The sequence below is a fragment of the Hydra vulgaris genome, chromosome 15 (genome assembly GCF_038396675.1).
Source record: "Hydra vulgaris chromosome 15, alternate assembly HydraT2T_AEP".
NCBI classification, from domain to species: Eukaryota; Metazoa; Cnidaria; class Hydrozoa; order Anthoathecata; family Hydridae; genus Hydra; species Hydra vulgaris.
In genome coordinates this window covers 48,852,927-48,880,045 of record NC_088934.1, presented here as the reverse complement: position 1 = coordinate 48,880,045, position 27,119 = coordinate 48,852,927, and the positions used below count along the sequence as shown (strand labels likewise).

At 28.8% G+C, this 27,119-nt stretch overlaps 2 protein-coding genes across 3 annotated transcripts in view; one reads left to right on the top strand and one right to left on the bottom strand.

Annotated features, from left to right (window-relative positions):
• Window positions 1-27,119, top strand: part of LOC105845456 (calbindin) — a 127,052-nt gene that overhangs the window by 28,915 nt on the left and 71,018 nt on the right. The gene's annotated exons all lie outside the window — the stretch shown is intronic.
• The window catches only part of LOC105845457 (uncharacterized), a 32,696-nt gene continuing 25,732 nt past the window's right edge, over window positions 20,156-27,119 (bottom strand). For both annotated transcript variants that reach the window (XM_065818959.1, XM_065818958.1), the window contains one exon: window positions 20,156-21,652. In XM_065818959.1, the coding sequence (XP_065675031.1) occupies window positions 20,247-21,652 (1,406 nt within the window). In that variant the 3' untranslated portion in view covers window positions 20,156-20,246. The remainder of the gene's footprint in view (window positions 21,653-27,119) is intronic.

Sequence of the window (27,119 nt, the reverse complement as noted above, 5' to 3'; positions counted from 1 at the left end):
TACCATTAAAATATTCAAGATTGAACATATAACATTTAACATTATTAACATTATTAACATATAATATTAAAAATATTTTAATTGATACCAAAATATAATGTTTTTCATTATTGGCAATATCCAAATGAAATCTTGTAATCTAATTGCAACACAAACTTGTCATCATGGACGCTGAGAATAAAAAAAAGGTGTCTGGTTTTAAATAACTACCTGCGCCAGGTAGGTACAAGTGTTGGGGAGCGCTAAAAATATTTGGAGACTTATGAACTATATCGAGAAAAAAAATTCTATGAATTTTAATAAATAAGGTAATTGTGCAAATTCAAACAAATATCTTGAAAAAATCTAAGTATATAAAAGTAGTTAACATATTATACTTTTATAATGTGTGCGGGGTTAATAGTGCGTGGTGTTATTTTTGTTGTTATTTTGGTGTTATTTTTGTGCTAAGTTTTATTTAATATTTGTTACATTTTTAATTAGAATGGCTCTCAATTTTTAGAATATTTTTTATACACAGAAACTATTTGATTTATATTATAAAACTCAGTAAGTCTACTCATTATTATTAGTAAGAATAAATCAAGAAAACTTTTTTTCTTCCTCTTCAACCCATAAAGCAGAAATAATAATAACTTATTCGATTAAGTGTAAACTTGCCAGCTTCAGATGAGCCATTTAACTTCAGATCTGGCATTTTTATGTCCAAATTATGTTTATTGCCGTAGCTTCATTACTATTTGCTACATTTATGTTGTGACACATTAATAATCATACTAATAACTCTAAAAACGAAACATCTGTACTAATAAATGTAATAAATAAAATTATTTTCTTTAAAGTTTTTCATATAAAATAACAAAATTAAAAAAGGTATTAAATCTATGAGATGGAGTTATTATAAAAGAATCATAGAATTAGGAACAAGCTAGAAACTTAAACTAAAATCAACTCAGTAGCACCATTATTGGCAATTGTTTATAATTTATATAAGAAGCGTTTAAAAAATGAAACTATAGAGAAATAACAACTTTGAAAGTTTGACATTCAACCGAATTAAACACTTCTTTAAATATTTAAATATTTAGAAAATAAATATAAATACTTACATAATTTGTTAGACTTAACCTTAAATAATAAACCCAATTAATAAATTTGCTTATACTGAAACATGCTATTATGATTAAACAAGTCCAATATAGAGCACTTTGCGTTTGTGATTATTCCCCACTGTTCTATATACAGCACTGTGAATAAGTTTTAGACCACTTGTATAGTTAGACATATTTACAATTTTTTCCTATGCAATTTTTTTAAACCGTACTTAAGTTTAATAATATATAAGAAAAGTTGAAAGAATATATTATTTTGAATAAATAAACAAAATTGAAGAGGAAACATGAGGGATTTGTTTGTTTATTTATTAAAACGATGTGTCATAACAACTACTATTCGATATTCGATATTCGAAGATGCTGATATTCGAAGAATGCTGTTACAGAAATCATTAAAAAGTTTAGAGAAACTGGCTCTTTTAAAGATGGAAAGAAAAGTGGTAGACCTCCTAAGCTAACAAAAGATGACAATAAATATTTAAAAACCCTATCTTAAAGAAATAAAAAAAAAGCATCAACCGAGCTGGCAAAGGACATTAATGTGTCAGCACTTCTTTTATTCGACGGCACCTACTTGAATTGGGATTAAGAGGGTGTGTTGCAATTCAAAAACCATTATTACGGTGTGGCAATAAAGAAAAACGACTTAAATATGCAAAACAACACAAAGATTGAGCCAAAAAATGTTTAATCAGGTTCTGTGCACCGATGAGTCCAAATTTGAAATTTTTGGAACGAAAGGACGCCAGTATGTTTGAATAAGAATATTGAAGAAGCCTTTCTATTACACACATAGGAGGCTCTTAACAAGTTCGGGGCTGTTTATCTTCATCTGGAGTAGGTGATTTGATCAAAATAGGAGGTAACTCACCGGGGAACGTTATGTGGATATCCTAAGGCATCATGCTGTATGATCCGGAATAAAACTAATAGGTCATAATTTTATTCTGCAGCAGGACAATGACCCAAAACATTGTTCCCGAGTGGCAAAAAATTATTTAAATGAAATGACAGAGGAAAGTGTACTGGAACTGATGAGCAGGCCTCTCCAGAGTCCAGTTTTGAATATAATTTAGCATATTTGGGATAACCTGGACCGAAAGAAGGTCGAACATGCTACCCGAAATGCTGAAGAATGTTTTGAAGTACTTCAAAGAGAGTGGCACAACATACCACAGGATTTTTTAAATAATTTGTATGAATCTATTTCCCGACAAATATTGGCTGGGATTATGGCAAAAGGAGGACATAGTAAATATTAAGAGTTTTTTATAAACTTTGACATTAAAAAATTTGTAACTGTTCCATATTTTGTGTGAAATACATGTGCTTTGATAAGTTTATAAGTTAGAACTACAAACTTAAATATTAGAGAAGAATTCTCCGGGAATTTTTGAAAAAATGTAAGTGGTCTAAAACTTATTCACAGTACTGTGTATGCATTTAATAAAGTGAAAATATATAGATTGATTGGTTGTTTGTTTATTTATATTTAATTATAAGTAAACCAATTAGCAAATATAAATTAAAAAAAAAATTAAATAATGATTAAAATCCTAGAAAAAAAAAAGAAATAATAATAATAATGAAGTCAACTGTGGACTTTTTAATTTTTTTTCCTAAAAAACACTTATATGTCCAAATTTAGATATATAGACTTGGTAACTTTTCCTATATTTCGTCTCCTATAATAATAGTACTTAGGTAACCATTTTTTCACTTAAACAACTTTGAATAACACAATAACACAGTTATACTATATCTATAACAGGGCCGTACAGTGAAATTTTTTAGAGGAATCATTTTTGAAAAAAAAGACTGTTTTAAAACACCAAACAAAAGTCTTACTAAATTTACTTAATAAAACTTTCGTAAAACATAGCTATATTTGTGTAAACATAAACAAATTTAGTTCTTTAGGATTTTTTACTTTTATTGATTAGGAAGTATCTACACATTACCATGTGATTAAGGAAAAACTGAAAAGAATGATAGCTGCTCACGTTGGGAATTGTATTGGATCCTTATAAAATAGAGGCTTTTGAGTCTATTTTGGCTAAAGCAACATCACCATTTTGTTTGTTGTTGTTTTTTTGTTGTTGTTTTGTTTTAAATTATTAAAAGTTGTGTAATTTTTTTATTTAGTTTTTTCTTGTTAACTGAGAACAAAACTGATCAACTAATAGTGTTTACATAGTTTGTACAATCTGTAGTTTATGTAATTTATGTAATTTATGTAATTAAAGTCGTTTCTGAGAACTAAATCTCCGAACATTTTTATACTACATAGGCGTAGAAGCAAAAAAGCATTTTTTTGTTAGAAAATGGGTATCGATAAAAAAATTAATAAAAAAAATAAAAAAATACTTTGATAAATGGTTGAAAAACTAAACTTTTTTCAAACTTTCAAGGATGTAAAGTAAAAAATAATTTTGAGACTTGTTTATAATCAACAATTTCATTGTAGTGGATATTCATGATGGCTAATGAACCAAGTCTGTCTGCAGTCAAACTGGCTCTCAACCATGTTCCAGAAAAACAGCGTTCACATTCTCAGGACGTTACGGGTAGTGTACATCCGATCTTTAGAAGCTCAAAGAGATTAAGATATTGATTTTAATTGCAAATTTTAATGGCTTTAGCTAGAGTATTTGGCCTATCTTCAGGTTTAATAAAAGACCATTTTCTTATCCAAAACATGAATTCTTGGTCTACAGCTTTTGAGTTTGGAAGATCACTTCCATGCATTTCAACTAACTCCTGGAAAGCAGTTATCTCCTCACTGCAAAATATCGAGGGAACCTCGATAATTTGCAGTGAGGAGATAACTGATTAAAACCTTAGCAGCAATGCAATTTGTCTTTTGGAATCGTATTTTGATTTCTGAAATGATGGTGTTGAGAAAAGGTATTTTCAAGGCCTCTATATAATATTCATGGGGACTCTGTGCAGGTACGTTATTTCTTTAGACCTGTCCCATAGTGAATCTGGGAATCGTTGGTTCTACAAATAGTTTACTTGCCATACGAGTAGCTTGTTGGTAAATTGTGTAAGTTTCTCTTTCAACATTTTTGCGTAGATGGTTCAAATCATCAATTGTTTCTTGAATGTTACAGTATGCATACACAATATAAGTTGTGTGCCCTTGAAACCTCTCTGTTATATACGACACTGGGTGAAGTAAGCGGTACAAAGTTATAATACCAATTATGAGTTCAAAGTTAGTGAGTGCATTAGGGAGTGAGTAGGCCTCTCTTTTTCCTTGTGCATCCCAATCAATACTAAACTCTATATTGAACTGTTCTATATTAGAGCGCATTTCTAAAATAATCTCTAATGCCTATGCCATAAATGGTGCAGCTAAATAAAAGTGTTCATATGCGTCAGCTCTTTCTGACCGACTTGTTTTGCATATCCCTATCAAAATCTTTTCTCTTTCAGTTGATTTACAAGGATCTCTGCAACATGCTCCAGCAAGCGCTCTCTTTTCAGAGAGGTATTGAAATAAATGGATATATTTCTGTATACCTCCAAAAGGTTATCAATGATTGGTATTTTTGATGTTGCAGCAATTGATTAATTCAAATTATGTGAGCTACAATGTGTTACAATTGCTTTTGGTGATCCTTTTAAAATATAGCTGGCAACACCTTTTTTTACAGATTGCATGTTTGGTGCGCCATCGTAACACTGCACAGTGGGTCGAGGCCGGCAAAACCATACAAAAAAGTTTTTAAATTTTGAAATTTTGAAAAAGGCAAATTTTGCTCAATATATTAATAAGCCAGAAATTATATTTTATTAAAAAATAGTTTTTCAATAAAACGCCATATTTGTTGTTTAAATATTTCCTTAAATACTTTTTATCAATAACAAGAAAAAAGTGTGAAAATTTTATTTTTTTACATCTTTTGAAAACTTTGATTTCTTATTTTAAAGAAGTTTAAGTTTATTTTTTAACTTATAAATGACTTATATAGTATTATGTTAATATTTAAATCACATTAAAAAAAAATATTTTTTGCATTTTATATAAATATTTTTAACAATGCAAACATCATTAATTTTGAGTTATAAGTTTTTATTTTTTTCAAAAAATATCATTTAAAACCATCGGATCAACCTGTATCAACCGCTTAAATTGATATATAATTGAATACCAATATGACATTGAACTTGTGGTATAAAAATTGGCTGCCTAAACAAATACACTTTTAAATTGAATTAACTTCGTCCACGTTTCTTGTTAATGCGTTTTTGATCGATAACAAAAAATTTAAGAAGATTTGAAATTTAAAAACTGCAGTTTGACTTTATAGTAATTTTTATTAAAGACATAAGTTTAAAATTAAATATTTTTGTATTTTTTAATTGCTTTCCAGTAACTTCCTCGTATTTGCTCAATGAACATTTAGATCGCATTGAAACCATTATTCCTAATTTTTTATGCTACCGTTTTAAAGTAATAAAAACTCAGAGACTGTGATAAAATATGAATTATATACTTCTACGTAGTACAAGTTTGGGACATAATATTTATTATTTATTTTATAATTTCCGAAAACAATAAAATTATATGTAATCGATAAAAAACACGATAATGAGATGAGAAATAAAGGAAAGGAACTGAGTTTCATAGTTACTGCTCGTAAAAAAATTACTTTATCAAAAACATTTTAAATTACTTTCTTTCAAATTAAAAATATTTTATTGAACAGACAATCTCTTAAAAATGGATAGGAGATGTCTTATGAATTATATAATGGAAAATAATTTACTACAAAATGATGATTTACATGCAAAGATTTTGAGTTTTGTTTCCCAAAGCAATTTTGAAGAATCTAATGATAACTTGTCAATTATTTCGAAATTCATTTACCAAGCTAAAAACAAGTGGAAAAAATCGAATAGAACAAGTGCAGAAATTGAAAAAAGATATAAAGTTTGGTTAAACCAAACTATATTTGAGTGTGAAAAAAAAAAAAAAATCGAAACAAAAACCTGTGGTATGTTTACTTTAACTATGTGTAAAATTATTATAATGTGTATAATTTATTTGTATTATTATTATGACGATTTAATAATTGATAAAATAATATTATACTTTAAGGTGGACGCCCTTCGATTTTGTTTGAAGATGCGTCTGTGAGAACTAAAGATCGCATAATTAAAGAGCTTCTGAGTAAATATAATCTAAACGAACTTTTATATGCAGCAAGTAAAAGTTTGAAAAGGGATGAAAGGTTTATAGAAGCAAAAGTGGTTAAAAAAATATACAACAAAGAATTATCGACAGAATCACTTACTTCAGAACAATCATTAGCGCTAGTCTTAGATGCTAATTTATCCAAAGAAACTTATCAGCATTTAAGAAACAATGCTTTTCCATTCAGCTCTCTATACCCATCCTATCATATTGTAAAAAAGGCTAAAAATAAATGCTACCCTGAAAACATTCAGGTCAGTGACTACTCTGCAGAGGTTCCATTACGAGCTCTTCTTTTTCATACTGCATCAAGAATGTTCAGCTTATAATGTTGTGTTAAACTCACCTGTGCTTAAAGATTGTACTAAACTATTTATAATATACAAAGCTGGTTTTGATGGTGCAACAGGACAATCTGTTAATAAACAACTGTCAGATGTTTCTAGTGAACTTCATACAGATGAATCTCTTTTCATAACTAGCTTGGTTCCTCTAGAACTATATTGTTTCAAAGATGACAAAAAACAGGTTGTTTGGAGAAATCCGAAACCATCGTCAACTAATTACTGCAGACCTCTGAGATTTAAATATAGAAAAGAATCAAATGAAGTAATTCTTGCAGAATATGAGTCAATTATGGCTTCCATTAAAGAGATAACATTATCTGTTGTACCTGTTTTATTGGAGGACGGTACAACAAAGGAAGTTGAAATACAACATATTGTAAATTTAACAATGATAGATGGAAAAATTCAAACTATTATTTCCACAGCAACCAACTCATACCAATGCTGTTCAGTGTGCTGTGCATCTCCAATCAAAATGAACAATTTATCTTTAGTTGTTCAAAAAAAACACTTTAGAAGGCAATATAAAACATGGCGTTTCAACTTTGCATGCTTGGATAAGGTTTTTAGAATGTATGCTCCATATCTCTTATAAGATGCCGATTATGAAGTGGCAAGCTAGAAATCAAGACGAAAAAAATATTGTTAAACTGAGAAAGCTTGAAGTCTGTGCTGAATTTCGAACAAGGATAGGTCTTGTCATAGATCAACCGAGAATAGGTGGGGCAGGTACATCAAACAATGGCAACACAGCTAGGCGATTTTTTTAGCAATACGATGTCTCAGCTAGTATAATGAACATCGATGACTTCATAGCCATGATTCACGGCTATGAAGTCATCGAACTATTTACTCTTCCATTAGGTTTGTTTTCTGAAGAGACTCAAAAGGCTACCAATAAGGTTTTTAAGATTTTTCGTGAAAATTTTACAAGAAAATGCGATCTGAAAAAAAACCATACAGACCTTTTTCATCGCCTTTTATGTGCATCTGATCCTTTAATTTGCACATTAAGAAAGAAGATACATAACAAAAAAAAAAAAGTATACCATCTGGTGTACTTGAACTATTGCAAGAGCCAACGATAGAGTACTCTGCGTAAAACATAAATTTAAATAATATCCTTGTTGTTAATTTTGTTGAGTAAAAACGGAATTTTTTATAAATGGAAAATAAATGAGTTTTTTAATAATTTGCATAATTATGTAATAAAATTTGAAGTTTTTAAAAAACAAATGTTATTTTTTCCACAAATTATGTTTTTCAATATAATAAACTGTTTCTAATTAAAAAAAATAAAAAAAATTTGGTTTTAGAGGTTTTGGCTAGAAAATGTCACTTTTGACCCACTGTGCACTGGCCTCTACAAGAGCTAAGATCAATTCCACTTTCCCAATAAAACTTTATCAAGCTTTCCCAATATGATTGCCTGTTATCCTGTCAAAAAGTCTAGAAATACTTCTCTAATTTCTTTTTCTCCGTTTACGTATCTCATACATACTGATAGAATTTGTTGGTTTGCAGTTGTTAGCTCGCCTGCTGAAATTGAATGGTAATTTGCGGCTTTGATTTCATTAATTAGCCGCTCTTGTATACATTTCTTTCTAATTATATCAATTAATTCATTTTGACTCTTGAGGCCAAGGTAGCTGACAGCTTTGCGTAATGGTGTTTGCATAGGTGCATTAAGTTCAGCGTTATGACGAGCTATTTCTTGCACAGTTGCAAGTAAGTTTCCAGGATTACCTTTTTAGTCTGAGTTTTCCATACACTTTTTATAAGTTCCACAAAATTCAAGTCCTTGTTTCCCCATCAAGTGCACTATTCTATCTAGCATTTCAACAATGTACTGGTACATTTGTTATCGGTTATTTAAAGTGGTATCGCTTTGTAATGGAATGGTTTGTCTTGGATCTTCAAAATGACAACAAATGCCATCAGCTTGTTCGATAGCTTCTTTATTGTATCTATTGCCAATATTTAGTTTCTTTTCTCTAAAACATTGTGCCATTCCTTATATCCACGGTTAACAAAAGCTCCCAAAGGTTTTTTTTATCCTGCTTTAGAAATAAAGCGCATTACATGCAGTAGACGGTGTCTACTCCATATAAAGAAAAACGGATTAATAACAATCAAATTATGAAGAAAAGTTATAATTATGATGGCAAAAAGAAAAGAAAATAGGCAAAATTGCTCAAACAATCTACACAATAATATACATATATTTTTTCCTTTTTTATCTAATCCACTTTTCTATCAGTTTTTTTCAATCACTTTCTATCATTCCTCAGTTGTCTTTGTTTTCATAATTTAGGTTTTGAATTTCTTGAACCATTTAAGCTTGCTGAAAAACATTTAGTTTAAACATTTGACAAATTTAATGGTTAATGTTTGATGTAAGTAAATACGTTTGAGATAAAGACTTGTAAGCAATGTTGTTATAACATGATCATTATGTTATTTGTAGTCTAACAATAAAGCTCATACGAAACCTTATTTATTTGACAAAAAAAATAGCTTGCTATAATTTATTGAAAAATTATTTAAAAAATAAAAATTTCTTTTAATAAAATAATAACTTAAAAAACTTGTTAAAAAATTATTATGTACGCAAAACAGGATATAAAAAAACAGATTAGATTTTTACCTTGAAGTATTTTTTTTTACAATAAAGTTCTGAGAATATATATTTTATATGAAAAGTGAAAAAAACGACTATTAATGTGGATGCGAAAATCTGCGCTGCAAACAAAAATCTATAGTTCTAGCTTATATCAACATTAATTTGATTTTACCACTGATTGACCAGTATCTGTCCAATGTCTATTGTTCTGCTTTGGCAAATCTTTGTTAAACCATTAAGAGTTTTTTTGCGGCTACCTTGCTAAGGCAATTTTATAAAGACTCGGCAATGGCCCTATTACGGCTTCCCAGAACTAACAATCCAAGAACGGAACTTTATTGGTCCTTTGATGAATTTTCTGGCAATGGCTAGCCATTAATAGACCAGTATATCCTTGCTGTCTGGGTGTCTTGGTTTAAAACAATACATTGTGATGCACCAAAAGTATCAGGGTTTTGATCATCGAATTCAATATCATCAAGGTTATATGTACTCTCACTATAATTACACGGACGGGTTTGTTGGTTTTTATGTCAAAAACTTAGAAGGTCAGTTTTTTTTAAAATAAAAATAACAATAAATAATAAAAAACAATAATTAAATGGTATAATAAAAATACAAATTGTTAAAATAAACATTTTAATTACATTACATTGTGGTGAATTGACTAGTTTTTACCGCAAGCAAAAAAAAAATAAAATAAAATAAAAATTTATAAATACATAAACGTTTAAAAATTAAAAAAATGGATATGAAAATAATTACTGAGTTGCTCGAAAAACAGAAGAATGATATTCTAGTATACACAAGAAAACTATTAAAAGATCAGAAAAAAGTATTCATGTCAATAACAGCAGCAAATATGAAAATACTTACTGAGCGGTTAGAAAAGAATGAAAAAGTTGGTAGCGAAAACATAACTGAAATCAATCAGATTGTAATTGAATTAGAAACAACAAATAAAAAAGTTGTTTCTTGCAGCTGATTGCAGTAATATTATCAAAGCTATTCAAACTAACAAAGAGATAATTACGGATTAATTTGAAGTTGTAAAGAAGAAAACGAAAGAGTTAACCATTAAAATAAAAGACAATAGCGAAATACTTAAAATAAAAAGTAAACTTAGAGAAATCGAAGATCGCTCACGAAGGAACAATTTAAGAATAGAAGGCATAAAGGAAAAAGAAAATGAAAATTGGAGTGTCAATGAATCCAAGGTGCAGAACCTCTTTGAAGATATTCTTGGTTCAAAAGATATAAATATTGAGAGGGCTCGCAGGACTGGGACTTATAACCTATCTTCATGACGCACTCATAAAATTTGACTAATAGTTGTTAAACTACTAAACTATAAAGACAAAGTAGACATTTTAAAACAGGTGAAAAATTTGAAAGGGAAAAATATTTTTATAAACAAAGACTACTGCGCTGAAACCACAATTATAAGAAAACAGCTTCGAGAACAACTGAAAAAAGAACGAGAAGGCGGAAAACATGCATATTGTACGATAAACTAATCATTCGCAATTGGACTCCCAAAGAAAAGTAAAAAGTTAATGTTTTTATTTTATTTTTATTGCTTAAATTCTTATTTTAAAATGGAAACAAACTTATTATCTAATTTTAATGCTAAAAATAACACAATCAAATGATAATGACATAAATAAAATTAAAGCTTTTCTAATAAACAAAAATATACTTTTAGAAAACAACCCTGAATCAAATATTAGCTTTTATAAGGATGGGGAAGGGATGGAAAATATAAGCTCTTATTATTACAGTTCAAACGTTTCAACACTAACTGCTAACAGATGATAATGCGATATCCATCCTGCATCTAAATATAAGGAGTATACAAAAAAATTTTGATAAACTTAAGGTATTTTTATTTAGCGTCAAAATAAATTTTCAAATTAAGTGCCTAACAGAAACATGGTGCCGGAATAAAGAAATTGAAAAATAACTTTCAAATTAATAATTATAAAGTATTTCATCAATTAAGAGAATCTGAAAAAGCACGACGAGGAGTGTGCATTTTCATACACAATTCTTTAGATTTTAAACTTCGTAATGAATTGTGCTCAATAACAAAAGATTATGAGCTGTTAACCGTTGAGGTATTAAACAACACAAGCAAAAGCATAATTTTACACGCCATATATATATCGCCTTCAGGTAATATAAAAGCATTTATCAAACACTTTAAATGTTTAATTACAAAAAGTGATATTTGTGGCAAACTAATTTATTTTGTAGGCATTCTTAAGTTAGACTTGCTCGATTATGAAAAAAATAAAAGCGTCAGAAATTTCACCAATGTTATATTTTAAAATGGTTTCATTCTAACAATTAACAATCCAACACGCATAACAAAAAATAGTGCTACATTAATTGATCAAATCATAATTAACAAATTCAAAAACATAAAAGTTAAGACTGGAATATTTGTCACTGACATTTCAGACCACTTTCCAGTGTTTATAATTTCACAAAAACACATCAATAAAGTATCAAGAAAAAATAAAATTAAAAAGAGAATAATTAATAATTCACTAATTAATACTTTTATCAATCTGTTATCCACAACAAATTGGGAAACTATTTTAAAAATTAAAAATGCAGAGGAAGCTTATGATTGTTTTCATAGCATATTTCAAAGCCACTATAATGAAGCTTCCCCGATTATTTGTAAGTTTATTAAAATCAAATCCCAGCAAAATCCTTGGATAACAACGGAAATAATAAAGTCATCAAAAAAAACAAACAAACTAAAACAATTGAATTTTTTCGTTATTTGTTGTTACTTTTAGCTGTTTTATAGCCATTTGTAAACAATTTAAACGCTATTATAACGATGAATTCAGCATAGGACGTAAGGAGGTAGGGGGTCTGGTCCTTATTTCTGGTCCCTACCATTTTGTCTGTTTTTTTCTCTTTTTGTTTTAAGTAAAATCAAATTTGTTTTAATGTTCCCTTTATTTTTTATAATACAAAATAATGATAACAAAATGTCGTGGTCATTTTACCTTATATAAAATCTCAAAGCCTCAAAACCCCATAATCAGTGTAAAATTGAAAATCTGTTTTTTTAAGGCATTTGATTCATATCTTGTCTTGGTTTATCAATTGAGGGAATCTTCCATTTCACGGAATATAGAAGTTGAAGATTAACGTTTATTCCCATAATGAGCAATTCCACGAACGTCTCACAAAAAATGATAAAATTGAACGAAATAAATATAGATAATACTATATACCAGTAGAAAGCTCTACTTCTTCTCTTTCAGAAAATATATAGCTTACTATGGTATGCCGCTATTATAAAAAATAATATGGGCTGAAACAGAAGGTAAAAGTAGGCGTTTTTGCAATAATTTAATTCATTTTTAATCGCCAAACTTCAATTGAACCTATAAAAAATTCAAAAACTGTCTTGCTCATTGCAATCGTGCTTTTAGCTGCACTAATCATTCCTACTTATGATAAAAACATACTTATTGCCAGACGAAATCAGAATACCATTTGTTTTAATCAAATGCTATTACCACTTTTGTCACGCTGTGACAATTAGGGTACCAATAGTTTTATTTCTAAGACTACCAGTAAAACTTAGGGTTTCGAAAATCCAGCGCAATGAGAACTCAATCTAGTACATCTAAAAAAATACTAACATGTTTAAAAAAATAATTAGCTCAAGTTATTTTTAGAATCTTTTTTGATAATTTTTTAACAACATTTATAACAAAATTTAAAACTGCTAAACTGAAACCACAATTTAGTTTTTATCAACTTTAAGGACCCAGATTATTAAGTGGCCTTCTTACTTTCATATTTTCTACAAAAACTAAAAATTATAGGTATGTTTTGCAAAGGCAACATTTGGAGGATGAATGCTCAGTTATCCTTGAGGCTCTCTTTTGAGATACATTGAGCCTCTCTAAGGGACAACAGTAACTCCATTGAGCCTTAGATGTAATACGTGCATCTCTATAACTAATGTGTTGCCTTTTTTTTAATCTTTCAAGGGTTTAACATGCCTCTTACTCATTCTGAGCGTCAAAAGAAATATCGTGAAAGGCAGTTAGAAAAGTTTGGCGAAAAAGTAGTTAAAGAAATCTTAATAATAAAATAAAAAAAAGAATCAAAAAAAAAAAAAAAAAAAGAAGACTTGCTAATTTGGAGGCTGAACGAGAAAAAGAAAGGCAGCGAAAGAGAAAGAGCAGACAAAAAATAGCAGAATCAAAATCTGTAGCTGTTACATCACCCCTTTACAAATCATCAAAACACACATATCCTTTTTGTTATATATTTTGTATGTAAAATTTATTGTTTTATTTTTGCTTAAGTCTTGCAATAGTTTTGTTAAAAATTGCATTTGAAATTAAATTAGTAATTACAACTAAAATTTCGTCTTTGATAAAAATTATACTGTGTTTTTTCACCCGTAATTAAACTATGTTATTCCATCCGAAATAAAATAGTGTTACTCCTGCCGGAATAAATTGCGTTATTTTGTCCAAAATAATATTACGCTCTCCCTTGTTAATAATATAATGATCTAACACCCGTATTAATACATTGCTCTTCCACAAGTAAGAATAAAGTATTTTTTGGTTGTAGTGCTTACATTGCGTATGAGCTTTTCGCAAAACAAAAGTTAGATTACTACAAAAATTCCTTTAGTAAGTTCAGTAAGAACTGTCTACAAAAGTAAATTCTTTGGTGTTTTAAACGCGGTGACAAAGGACATGTAGCTTCGAGATGTCTAAAGATGCCGGGAAAATAATAAAGGAGCGAGGAATCTGCGCGTACTTGCTTTTGAACAACAGTGGAGTTAGCACATTATCTATGGTAGCAACAGATATTATGGAAAATGGGTAACGATTTTAAATCACAATTTTTTCCCCAAAAATTAAAATAAAAGTTTAAACTTTTAAAAGTTTAAACTTAAAAGTTTTAAAAAGTTTAAACTTAAAAGTTTAAACAAAGGTGGTGACTTTTGAAGAAAAAGTTCATCAATTTATTGAACCCACAAATGTGACTGTCAAGTCTGATGATATCGAAGTATGCAACTAAATTATATTATGTGGATTGCCGACTGTTTGGTGTTAATATGATGCTCGTAATGAGTTCCTTTAAGTTATTAGGAGAAGCGAATAGTGAAGTTATCGGACTAGCTATTGGCATTAGTAGTTTCAAATGAAGATGAAATTAACAAAAATAAAATTATAAAGTAAGATCATGAAGTAGTTTTTGATGATATTGAATAGAGAGTCAAACAGAAATGGAGAGTTGGAGAAGAACCCGACAGACTGTTCAACAAAGTTGCTCAATATAAGATACCAAAAGATGGTAAAGCAAATTTGATGAAAATTTAGTATTGCATCAAGCAGAAATGGTTAATGAGTATTGAGTATAACAAAAACGTGATTGAACCACCCAAATAATAAATTCTTTCAATGGCCGCAAATTAAAGAAAGAAAAGGTAAACTGTTTTGGATTGAGTAAGCAAACAAATTCAGTGAGGCATATGCAAGAGATGTAGGTGTTACGTTAATAAGTTGAAAGAAAGGAGAAGAATGGTAAACAAATCAGCAATCATAAATCTACAAAAAACTTTTCTCCAGCACAACACTGAGGAGTACCTAGGGTTGTTCCAAATTGTGGTGTTTGACATAAAAAGGTAACGTTTAACACTGTTTTTTTTTTTATAGATTGATTGTTGCGCTAATGATTTTGAAATCCATTGTGAACTGATATGATTTAAGGAGTATTGAGTTTAAGAAATACCAAAAAAGTTAGTCTGGAGACTAATATTTTCAACTTTGTGGACAAGTGGTGGGTCATTTACCAGTGTGTGGTTGATTACAAGTTGTTTGTAGATTTTTAAAAATAAGAGTTATTTGTTTGACAAAGAGTTGGGAAGATAAAGTTTGTGATGAAAATGTGTTTTTTTGAAAGCTAAGTTCTAAGTTGCAAGCCAGCCTGTATTGTATTGGGCTGTGCATGGCGAAGAGGAAAAGTTGTCGGTTGATGCAAGTTTTCACCGATGGGTGCCGTTATTTAAATTTGGAAGGTTTGACTTTCATATAAACAAGGCAAAGTTAGGCGCAACTTATAAAGTAATATCTTTGATTGTTTGTTGTGGGAAATTTTTTTAAATCTATGACTAAAACTAGAATCTTCCTTCAAATATGCCAAACATGTATTACAGTTAAGTGCTACTATTCTACTACCTTTAACTCTTGCGGCTGTCCAACTTCTTTTGACTTTTTCGACTCTTTGGACAGCCTGTATTGTATTGGGCTGTGCATGGCAAAGAAGAAAAGTTGTTGGTTGATGCAAATTTTTACCAATGGGTGCCGTTATTTAAATTCGGAAGGTCTGACTTTCATTTAAACAAGGCAGAGTTAGACGCAATGATTCAAAAAATAAATCTGACTTTGGTGTGGAAACTGGAGAAAGTGACAATTTTTACATACTTTGTAACGGAGTTCTACTGAATTTCTGACGCACTATTAAATTTAATTTTGTTTTAAACAGTCTAGTAATGTAAATTATAAATACAGTGAGTAGATTTGTAAATCTATAAGCATTAAAAAAAGTGTTTTGTTGTTTTTATTTCTGTAAAATAAATAGTTTTTTTTTTTCATTTAAGCTTTAATATCAAATTAAAGGTTATTGCAGTAAACTATAAACAAAAATTTACTGCATATTAATATTATGCATAATATACTAATCTTTTCATAGAATTTATAAAACATTTTGCAAAGCACACAAGAGCAAAATAAAATTATTTTAATTTTAGATAGGCACAAACTCAATTACTACTCCATTTTAAATGGGTACAATAATAATGGAGTAGTAGTTATAACGTTTCCGCCTTATTCCTCATATAAGTTGCACCCATATATGATTTGTATGATTGACGGCAATGTGTTTGATTTATATAAAGACAATAGAGTTGTAGCATATGTTTTCTTATGAAAATGATTTACCTTCCTAATCCTTTTTTCATATCTGGTTTGTTTACCTTAGATTTTTTCTTTAAAACAATCTGTCTCATTTTTCCCTACTATATATGGGTCTATGTTTATGAGATAGTGCAGATGTCGTCAATAAATGATATCTAGAAACCTAACCAATGCAGTTTTAAAATTCATATTTTTTCGGATTATAGTAAGATGATGGAAGTTCTCAAAGACATCTTTTACTCAGTTTAAAACTCGTTACATGGGCCGTATTAGAAAAACAATTGCTCAGATGTCTAATTTTTCTCCTCAGTCCCCTAATTAATTGCCCCTTATTACTCTATATTTGAATTTTATGAAAAAGTATACCAGCTGCAAGTAAACTTTCCATCAAAAGCGTTTGAACCGTAGAAAGTACATGTTAAGCCAATCTCAAAATGTCTAATTTTAAAATATCCGAGATATTCACTTTATAAAAGCCATATTATTAGATCTTGGAAAACAAGTATGAATTTTCTATGAAAAATTCTCCGAATTACAAAAATTGATTTCAAACAAAATAGGATCAAGTTCAAAAATGTTATTCTTGAAACATAAAATAAAATTTTAATATTCTAAACTTCCATTTCAAAAGAATTATTAATATTTATATTGATTTACAAACGTTCTGTGACATTAACTTTAAACTTTTTACTGTTGTAAACCAAAGTACTTTTCAAAAGTTGTTTGAGGTAATCTAGGTGAGAGCTTTCACTCTTATATCTCTCCCAATGGGTTATGAAGTAAGAGTGCATTGCCTCAGTTGCTTGTTCACTGAAGAGCCCAAGTGCCATATAGTTTTTTTTTTATGAATTGTGGCACATGGAAAAAGATTGCAATTCCATTAGTGGAATTACTTTCAAAACACCTGTTTGGTTTTCAAAAGGAAAAAGTTGAGGATACACAGCATTTTGGAATGATTTGGCACTTTTTGCGTTTCCTCCGCTTTTAAGGAAATCCTGAAAATATTTTCTGATTTTTCTAAGGTTCTTATCTCACCACACTCATAGAGTTTTGTTGACTCAAATCTACACTAACAACATGGGTGCTTGCTGGCATGTGATTGAATTCCACACATGACATTTTCCAGTTTGAGATCACATGAGACAATAAAGGGGCTTAGCGAGCGAGCTTTTTCTACTTGGATGAGATCAAAAGTTCTTTTACATTTTCGTATGTTTCTGAAGTATTTTGTGCAACTGCCACAATTAATTGCTTTTTAACACCAGTCTTCTTGAGAACACAACTTAAAAAACTTTGAATAAGACGATGAGCCAAGGTTCATCTAGTTTTGTGTCAAGCAAGATCAAACTCACTTTTAAAAATGAGCCACCGTCATCTATTCCAAGCTTAAAGATGGATCCCTGATCAAGGCATCTTGAGATGCCAACAACTTCTTTTATTTGATGTAAGTCATGACTATAAACAACATAACACTTGTTAGTTTCAGACAACTTGATGGTGATCACTGTAAAATTTTCTTGTAAAATTTTCCCATTGCCGCAAGCAACTACCAAAGGGCACCTTCTAGAATGTTTCTCTGTTGTTTGCGTTTGATGATTGCTTGCTTCTTCTTAATTTGGCTTTTCAATGGTTGCTTTTCTTTGCATTTTGTTTTTGCAATTTTGCAAATTAAGCATTACTAGTACTTGTTTGTCGATTCAAAGTTGTAACTTGAATGGATTCAAAATTGAAAAGTTTTGGCAAATTTTGCACTAGTTCCTTGTCACTTGATTGGTTTACTTTAAAACGACAAGTCATGCATATTCCTATTGCAACTCTGTCATCGTCAAAGTGCATTCGTTTTGAAAAGTCTTCCGAAATCTTTTTCCTGTAGGACTCTGTCATTTCTCAGTCAGATTTTTTCATACAAATAAAGCAGACAGATTTCCTGCATTCATTGTGATCTTTTGCACACGTGGGCACTATCGAAATTTTGTTTTCCATTTTACAGTTTTCGATTTTTGCTTATGATTTATGGACGAGTAATAGATTTATATTACTCTTTTATCCATTTTATACATAAGCTATTGTAATATTGCTTGGACAAGTACTTGCCCTTTAACATTAAAAAATGTATATATTAGGCAAAAACAAGCCAGTAGAATTATACGTAATGTACATAAATACGCCCACTCCAAGCCGTTACTTCGGGATATAACACCTCTTAATGTCTATGAGTTAAACGTGTTATTCATGTTTAAATATCAAAATAACATGCTTCCAAAATCTTTTAAGAACCAATTTCTAAAAATTAATCATAATTGCTTAAAGAGGTGCTCTATCCATAATTTTAATTTACCTTAGTCAACTCTTAAAACATCTGATTACTCAATTTCATATAGAGGGCCTCGTCTATGGAACATAGTTCTTAATGAAAATATGAAAAGTATAACTTCAATAAATTGTTTTAAAATATAGTTAAACAGTATTTACTTGAATTAACAGACAAAAACATTTTTTTGTATTTTTAAATGAAAAAAAAAAAAAATCTTGTAATATTTCTTACTGTATGTATTTGTTCAATTTTTGCAATTTGTCGTATTCTTGTTGTAATTATGTTTTAACTTGTTTTATATAACGAGTATTTGTAAATTTATATAATGAAAACTTTGTAAAAAATGTTTTACGCTTACTATAGGGGCTTGGTGACAAGACTTGTGTCTTTTACTTTCTCCTGTCGTTATTAATTTTTTTATTTAAATTTTATTGATAAAAATTGTAAAACAAGATCGTTGTAAAATGTTTATAAATGACAAATAAATATTTCTATAAAAGAAAAAGCGCTGAAGATGTGTTGAGCATAAAAATGAGCTCAATAAATTAAGACTGAATTTTAATCTTTAAAACATATTCTATTTATTTAGCTTCCTTTTTACAACCATTTAAAGATAGAAAATAAAGTATTTTTTAGAAAAATTCAAAAAGTTTTGCGATCCCCACGAGACAACAGAATTAGTTGCAGCCATCAAACTCTAATATCTTCTTCGGATTTTAATCAATAATTTTAATTTTACCATATTTTTGCATCTAAACATACCAAGAATCATCAGTCAAATGACTTCTGTTGAAATGTTTTGTTGGTGCTATCACCCAAAGTTTTTTGGGTGTGAGTTGATTAAAAGGTTTTCTTCAATTAATGAATAAAATTAATGTGATTTTAGTTTATCTAATAAAGCCTGTGATTTATAATGTAAAAAATATTGTATAAAATATCAAGTCGTTAAGTTGTGGAATCTTTTTAGAAAAGAAAGTTTAAATACAGCAAAATCATTTTCTTTCAGTTTTCTACAAAAAATGATATATGTAAAATTTGCGGAGTCATTTTGAGATTGCTTTTAACTTTGAAAATATTCATTCTTTTATTTACTATTATTTACATTAAAATATTATTTTCCTTATTGCAACCCTCTTTACAAAATGAAACAGTTGGTAACCATATATTATTTGAAAACATTTTTGCTAGGTTATTTTTATAAAAGATATTTTAGTCAAGTTATGATCCGTCCGCACGGTCGTTAATCTTTTTGCAAATCCCCAGAGCAGCAAAATTTATGATTTGTTTTACAAAATTGCTATAAAAATCCAGCTTGGGGTGGCTGATTTCTGAATATTTATTAGACCAAAATTTTGAGGGAAGCTTAGAACACAGTTTTGATTGCTGCAAATGGCATTCATTATTAATCATAAATAGTTAATAACCAACCTAGTAGGTTAATATAATATGTAACAATAAATTTCCTTATTTAGACTTTTAATTGACTAATTATAAATCTAAATAAAAATTAACTTTAAGTTAATGCATAAAGTTATTTTTCAGATTAATTACAGTTTAAAAAAATAAGCATTTAAAATCACTGGTTTAGTCACACATACTAAAAAATTTAAGTACATGAAAGACAGTATAAACATTTAAAATTATTTAAATAAACAGTTATACTAGCACTATAATTCTTCAAAATTCGCCACGTAATCTAAGGAAGCATCTTCATCACTTACTATTCTTAAATATGTACATAAGTAAATAACTGAATTAGTGTTTAGTTTGCCGTGACAAGTTGAATTAACAGATCTTTTAAGATTATCTACGTTGTCAACAACCACTTCTACAAAGTAAACTTTAGTTGAAAGTGATACTGCTTCAAATGAAACCGAGACTAAAATCAAATTGTTTTTCTCATCGTAATCCTTTATCGTTCGGGTAATCAATAATAAACTTTCTTCTTCCAATACTGTAATATCTTCTTGAATTAAGTACGACTCCAGGTTAAATGTTGTCGAGGTTCTCGAGCTGTTGTAAAAATTTTGAAAGTTGCGAGTTTTCAAATAGTGAATGGTAACTGGCGCTAACTCAATATGAGTAGGGGTCAAATCACATATACATAATCTAAAATGCAAAGATGCATCACTGCATTTGCTATAGGCAGCGAACTTAGTTATTCTGTCCCAACCAATCAACTCCATAGAGAAGTTTTCAATGGATTCACTTTCTACTGAATTAATCAGAACATTTACTTTTTCTATGCTATTTGATGATCCTAAACCAGGTGAAATATAAATGTCAAAAGAAGTTTTGATAAAGTCTCCATCTTTCTTTTTTCTAACGTTTTCAAACCAAAGCGGAACAAAACGCTTACAAGCATATGCTTGTGATGAGTTTGTTATCATATTATTTAATTGCCCTACAGCAAATTCTAAATAACCTATTAAATTACTTCCATTTTTAATTTCAGTATAAAAGTTGCTGCAAATACATAAGTTTGGCATTACTAATGGAAGATTATCACAATTTCTGTCATTTGGAATAATATCTAAAAGTCCTCTCTCGACTTGGTTTGTTTCCTGATAAGAAATTTTTTTAACAAAATAAAAAAGCATATTATGAAAATCTACCAAAGAGAACAATCTTTTTTGGTTAATTCTTAAATTGTTCATTTCTTCTGCGTCAAAGAAATTTTTAATGCCTTTTGGTATTATCATAAACATAAATGGATGAAACATCTCATAGCGTCCGTCAATTTCATGATAAACATAGTCTGTATAAGCATTGCCATGGTCAGAAAAAATTACAGTTAATGTGTTATCGAGTTCAGACATGGCTTGCACAAATTCTGATAAATCTTTGTCTATTGTTTGAATGCGAATTCCACCTGAGTCGTGAGCAACCATTAACGCAGTATACGAGAATGTAGGCTTAAATGAATGAAGATTTTTATAATATTTCTTTATGTAATTTAAATAATAATAATCGTGTTGATTGTTGTTAAAACAAACTTTTTCAGTTTTTTCTGTGTTAAAAACATGCTCCAAACCAAGATCTGAAAGAACTTTACAGTTACTATGGAGTAGCCCTAAAATTGATTTAAAAAATTTTTAAGTTTAACTATGAAAAAAGGTTTTTAATATACCACCACTTTAATACAGAGAATCGAATAAAAATAAAAAAACAACTAAGAACTTCAAAAACACTAATTTTATATAAAGAACAATTATTTCAATTAAAAAAGAATTACATCGTACGCAAGGATAATATAGAAGATGTCAAGGTTCTTTCTTTCTTTAACTTCTTGTTTTTCAAAATTAAAATATAAGCAAGGAACCACAATTGTGATAATAGTGATAATAAAAAAACCAAAGTTAATGTAAACAAGGTAAAAAATTCGGGAATAAAATGTCTCAATATCCTCATTATAAATGTTGCAATTTACCTTGTGCGACTTTTATTATCCGATTTAATACGAGATTTTTCTTATTCTTGCTGAATGCGCAGTTATATCGGAATATATTGTGCAACAAGCAATCTCTGCTGAAAATGCCTCCCCGTGTGATTTAGTCAAACTTTTATAAAAAATGGTCTGTTTTAAATTTTAAAACAGACCATTTGTAACCATTATATATATTTTTAATCGATGGTAAAATGTTGTTTCATAATTTTATTTAGTTTATGTTTACCTAATTTGCATAAATTACATAAAAGTTATCTTTACATAAAATACATGTAAATTAATCATTTTATAAATATTTTTAATCGATGCACAGTGGTCTGAAAAACTTGATTTTTTGCCAAAACTAAAATTTTGATGTTTTTATACTAAATCGATAATGCTGAATTTTAAATCTGAAATTATGTTTTGTTGTTCAGATATCAAGCCGCCCAGTCAAGAATTTCAGGAAAAGTTTTTATTTTTTTGCTTGTAGTTTCATAATATATCGCATTTATATATATATATATATATATATATATATATATATATATATATATATATATATATATATATTTGGGCTACATTAAGGGAGAGGGGAGATCAAGGGCAATGCCCCCCCTTCAAACAAAAATTTATTTTTATATTAAGCCAAAACCTAATATTGTCGTTTAAAATTGTAAAAAATAAAAACACCAGAATAAAGAGAGTTATCTCCTCTATTCAAATGTGGAAAAATAAAATCCAAGTCATTTTTCAGTCATTTTATTTTTATAAAAGTTTAAAAAAGAGTCGTAAAAATTTTCTTTTTTCTGTTATTTGCTATCGTAATAATTCGAGAACCATAATTCGTTTAAAAATAATTTTACCTCTATCTTGTAAAAAATTTAATTTTAATACCGATTACATAATTTTTTTTCGTTTTATAGTTAAAAATTAGACAAAAAAGTAAGAAAAGATAATATTAAATTTTTTCTGGTAAAACCGATCATTCACATATTTACTTTGAATTCCTTTATTAAGTAGTATGTGAATTTTTAAATTAGGTACCTAGGTGAATTAAATTATTGGATTTTCTCATGTGTTAGTTCCGGTTTCTTCCTATATAAAGTTATTTTACAAAAATGATATTTATTAATTATATATATATATATATATATATATATATATATATATATATATATATATATATATATATATCAAAATCCAAATTTTCAAAAAAAACTGTGTAAAAAATAAAAATAATTAAAAGTTAAGATAACTCAACATAAATTAAAGTTTTTTTTGTTTTAGCTTGGCTTTTGAGGATTTAATTTTGAAAGTTTCTTGTTTTTCAATTCCTAATGATGTTTCAAGTCTTGCCTTGAGTAAAAGATTTTTTCGATTCTTTTTTTTCTGGGATGTCATTAAGAATCTTAAATTTTCCATATTTTCTGCCTCTTGTAGTTTTTTTACGAGATAGATCTTTTGGATATAGTCTTACTGATTCAGGTGTTATTGTGTGCTGTGGTGGTAAGGCATTGCTTTTAATGGCAATATATGTTTTAGCATATGCTGGAGTCACAACATCTCTCAAGTAAGAAACGTGGTCAAGAAAATCTTACAACTTTACATCAAAATGTTTACGATTTGTCTTTAAAAACAAATCAATCAAATATTTTGTCCAGTTTAAGCAAAATGCCTGGAAAAACAGGTGGCAGCTGCGAGGGTAAATATTATCTTCACAAAATATCTAGTTTTGTTAAGCTTAAATACAATAATGCTTCAAAAATGGATTTTTTTTAAAGCTGCCCTTGATCAAAGCAGCTCCCCTCTACCCTATTTTAAATAAAAACTATTTTCAGAAAAAAATCTCTCAGTTTCATGGCTCTGGTGAAGAGGTGGATTTTTTTAATCTGCATATCAAAATTAGTTAGTTCGACATCAAAAGTTTGCACATATGCCAGTGTTTATACACTTTGTCACAGAATAATTAACCAAATTTTTGACATTTTAAAAACCTTTGTTTATTTATTCAAGCTGGATTGTGTTAAATTTAATTTCACATTTATACCAGCCCAAGCTTATGATTCAAAATAAAGTCAGAAAAAAAAAAAAATTATTTTTAAGTTTCAATCTATGGAAATCAAACAACACAAAGGGTCCCTTACAATTTTCTTTTAATTTTAAACATTTTATTCATTAAGTTTATTTATCTTTTTACAACATTTAAGTAAATGAAATGGTAGGATATAAATAACTTTAGAAATTCTTAATTAAATTTCAGACAATCTTTGTCGAATATAAAGAATAAAAAATAGTTTGCGAGATAAGAACTATCTTGTTCCATCTCCATTGTTTAGAGTTTTGAGATAAAACGATTTGAAAAATAAAAACTCTAGGATATGGCATACAAAAGACCTATTTCACTAACCTCGGTTGCGTGCAAAATCTTTGAAATTGTTGTAAAGAATAAAATCTTCAACCACATCATTGATAACAATCTGCTTTCTACAAATCAACATGACTTTCTTCATCATAAATCTTGCGTAACCAATCTAAAAGAGACTTTTGATATTATTGCGTTTTCCTTAGCATCACACCAGTTTATAGACGTAGTCTACCTTAACTTTGCTAAAGTTTTTGATTCCGTACCTCACAACAGACTTATATTAAAATTAAAATCATTTGGAATAAACGGCAAATTATGACAATGGATTAATTTCTTTTTAGTAGGTAGAAAGCAACGCGTTACAATTAGCAATACTAGCTCTGTCTGAGTTGATGTTCTAAGTGGTGTTCCTCAAGGTTCTGTTCTCGGCCCGATCCTCTTTATTCTTTTTACAAACAATCTTGCCCAACTTACTGAAACTTCTGAAATATTTGCCGACGATATTAAACTTTTTGCTAAAACCATATCGCAGACTAATTTCGTTGATCGTCAAAATCGTCCACGCTTAGTATACGAGTGTTCAAACACTTGGTTACTTAAATAAAACTTTTCAAAATGCTGTGTTATCCATTATGGTAAAACCAATCTTATGTACAGTTACATTTTAAAAAATAGCCAAGGTATAAATGAAAGCCTAAAAAGCTCTACTAGCGTGATTTAGGAGTCATTTTTACATCTAACCTCAAGTGAAGCACAAATATTCAATCAGTTGTCTCAAAATTTCTACAAATTTTTAGTATGCTTAAAAAGGCATTCACCCTCGTTGATGAAAAAATTGCTTAGAACGCTTGCTTTATAAGCAGGAGATCCAGGTTCGAAACGAGCTTTGGACATATTTTCGCGTCATGGTAAGGAAGGAGGCGTGAACTTCCTGGTTAAATGCACTTCCGCGGTGCTTTGTGACAAGACCGTTAGGACTTCTTGGGGCACCTAGAAAAACAAAAACAAAACAAAAAAAATATCAAAAAAATTTAACTCCTTGTCACGTGGTCACCATCATTCAAGCTTCAAACTGTCTTCCAAGACACCACCAACTATATAATAGATCAGCAAAATCCTGAAACTAACTACCTGAGCAAGTAACTTTCTACTCAACTGTACTTTCATTTAAAATTAGACTAGATCTCTGGTTGGCGAAAAAATTTGGAACAAATATTTATAAAACTGGATGTTTATAGTAGGGTGTTTTTCCTGTTAGGTGTATGTATATATTGTAAATATATTTTACGGCTGCAACTATAATAATAATAATTATCCTTCTAACCTATAGAATAAACAGTTTCTATTTTTTTTTTTAATTTTTTTCTAATTTTTTTTTTATTTTGATAAAATAAGCATAAAATAGTTGTTATTTTTAAAACCTCTCTTCTATTGCATAATATAATAAAATCAAGTATTATCTTTAAAATGAGATATTGCAACACTATTTTGCATGTGAGTTATGTCAAATAAAACGATTTCAAATGACGGCGTTTTTAAAGTACAATAAAATAAAGTGACTTTGGCCAAATGTAAAATCATTTTTCTTTCAAAATTTGATTATGAATAATTAATATGTTGATATAGATTGTATTCGATGTGCATGATGTCAAAGAAATAAATAACTAAAATAAAAAAAATAAAAGAATTATTTCAATTAATTTTTTAAGGGTCAAGGACTTCTTAATTAAATTAAGAAGTCCTTGACCCTTTTATTTGAATTTTAATAGTGAGTGTCACTTTCAATAGTCAAAACTGTCAATAGTCAATGTCACCCCTATAGTGGTGGTGACTTTTAAAAACGCAAATTATAATTATTGAATAATCTTTTCGTATTTTACATATTCACAAATACATCGATATTAAGTGATATGTTTTTAAGGCAAAAAATTATTAAAAACGACAGCTTGAAACTAACTTACAGATTTCTTTAAGATATAAATCACAAAAAAACCTTATTAATATTTAAAACACAAAAAACCTATGCATCAAACTATCAGTTATAGAGTTAGTCAATAGATTAATTATTTGCTGTTCAAAAGTGGGTAACTTAGTTGTTTTTTTTAACAGTCATTTTTTCTTTTTCTTATTTACATTTATAGCTGCTTGCATATTAATTACATCAATTGATGATGTAATTAATATGACACTTTTCCCTGGGACAACAGACACTTTATGTCACTTTTTATTAGAGGGTGTATGATCATCACCTCTTTTTCTGTTGGATTTGTTTGGCTAGCTCTGTGATTTTATCCAGAAATTTTTGCTCTCTAACAAGCATCATTCTACGTCTTTTACAATTATGATCACTCTTTTATAAAAATTATATTATGCAAAATTAAACGGATACAACATTACCACTAACAATTTTAATAGCTCTGACTCTAGGGCAGTGTTTTCACGCTTTTAAAATTTTACAACTGTAAAAAAAATGCATTAAGAATGAAAAACTAACAATAAACAAGAAAATATTAAAAATTTCCAATGACTTAAGTTAGTTTGTTTGCTTTTCAAAATACATACCCAGTCAAAACTTTAAATAAAAAAATATTTAGAAAAAAAATATCTTTGCATAACAAGATTCATGAATGCTTTATGATAGCAACAAATTAATTTATTGATTCAAATTGGTACAAACAAGTTTTTCTGAAGCCTGCCTTAATACTTTGACAAACAGGTTCTTCAATTGTTTCCGTGAGACATTTA